The 1,581-nt window shown below is 52.9% G+C and overlaps 1 protein-coding gene across 1 annotated transcript; it reads right to left on the reverse strand.

The window, feature by feature from the left end:
* Positions 1-383: 383 nt before the first annotated feature.
* Positions 384-1,553, reverse strand: LOC103095002 (probable E3 ubiquitin-protein ligase TRIML1). The gene has a single exon (XM_056817676.1). The coding sequence runs from the start codon at positions 1,551-1,553 to the stop codon at positions 384-386; it is 1,170 nt and encodes a 389-aa protein (XP_056673654.1).
* Positions 1,554-1,581: the final 28 nt, after the last annotated feature.

Raw genomic sequence — 1,581 nt, forward strand, 5'->3', positions numbered from 1 at the left:
TTGACACAGAAAAATGGTTATAGCTGTCAGCAGTTGAAATGTACACACTCTCTCAGCTCTGCTTCCAACTCCAGTTCTTTTCTCAAGCCAGCCACTTTACTTCTTATCCCTAAACTAATAGAACAGTACTTATTTTCTAATATCACCCTTACAATTCCCAAAATTGGTCTCCAGATCTCTGCTCCTATTTTTTTATGTTATTTTTTCTTTCTTTGTTTTTCCTTTTCCACTGGTAGCTCTGTGGTCCATCCTTTTCCCGTTGCAGTCCCTTGGTGTCACTCTCGCTGGTCCTGGAGCTTTTCACTAAGGAATTCGGCACAGGATGGATCCTCTCCCTGAATGGAGCCCCAGAGCCTAGGCCAGGTGGAATGGCATGAGCTCCCTCAGGGATGAGGGCTCAGTGGACAGATGGTGAGAGGGATGGGCTGATTCTCCTCCTGCAGCAGGCCAAGGGAGAAGAAAGGCCTGAGAGGACCTTGGAAGGTGACCGGGGGAAAGGCGTAGATCAGGCAGCCCTGGGTCACATTGTAAAATGACAGGTGTCCCCCTTCGTATTGGAGGAAAATGCCCAGCCTGTGCAGGGGTCCTGTATCCTCAGGGTCTTCCATGGTGTGAGAGATCCACAGTTCAAATTGTTCTCCCATGTTGAGGCAAGAGAGGGAGAGCACATCCCCATGGATGCTGCCCTGGTTGTTTCCTGGCCCTGTACAGATGCCCACTTCCCACTCTGTCTTGCTTCTTACCTCTACCTCCCAATAATGGCTCCCTGAGGTGAAGCTCTGAGCACCCAGCACACAAACAAGACGATCCACCTCTTCTTGCTGGTTGTCCAGAAGGTCCCACCAATGGCTAGCAAGCCTCACGCTCTTCAGATCTCCAGAGATGCTGAGATAGGAATGGGCTGTTCCCGGATCCAGAAGGATGTGGCTCTGGAAGGCCAGTAGGAGCTCCCTCATTCCAGTGGTTCCACACAGAGTCCAGCGTAGGGCAGCAGGCTCTGGACACCGAAGCAGCAGCTCCCGACTCCTTTCCAAAGTGGTCCTCCCAGCCAGGAGCATCTCCACCAGGGGCTGCTCCAAAGTCTTGTCGAGCTCCTCAATCAGCTTCCTGAGGCTTTGGACATACTTGGAGATTCTGGCCTCACTGGTCCATAATCTCTTCACATTCCTTCTCTTTTCCTTGTCCAGGAGATCCTGTTGTTGGTCCTCTGTCCACACAAGGTGGGTCTTGATATATTCTGGCAAGATGACCCGCTTCAGAGTGGCAGCCTCCCTCCGGCACCTCAGCCTCCTTTCTCTCTCCTGCTCCAACAACATGTGAGCCTCTCTTGCCTTATCCCAGGCCTGGCCAAGGGCTTCCTGCAGCTGTGCCTTGCAGGTCTCCGCAGACTCTTCCAGGGGATACACACGATGACCTTCGTGTTCTTGAGGGAGTAAGCACGAGACACAGAGTGGGCTGAAATCATCTTCACAGAACAGCTTCTGAACGGCTTGGTGTTGGCCACACCTGGCCTGGCCACCCACATCTCTGGGAAGTCTCAGCTGCCTGCTCATGCTGGAGGCCAGGGCCTCCAGGACCTGG

Source organism: Monodelphis domestica, chromosome 1 (assembly GCF_027887165.1).
Source record: "Monodelphis domestica isolate mMonDom1 chromosome 1, mMonDom1.pri, whole genome shotgun sequence".
NCBI classification, from domain to species: domain Eukaryota; kingdom Metazoa; phylum Chordata; class Mammalia; order Didelphimorphia; family Didelphidae; genus Monodelphis; species Monodelphis domestica.

Excerpts from the sequence above, each read along its gene's own strand:
- LOC103095002 (XM_056817676.1), bottom strand. The coding sequence starts at position 1,553 with ATGAGCAGGCAGCTGAGACTTCCCAGAGATGTGGGTGGCCAGGCCAGG.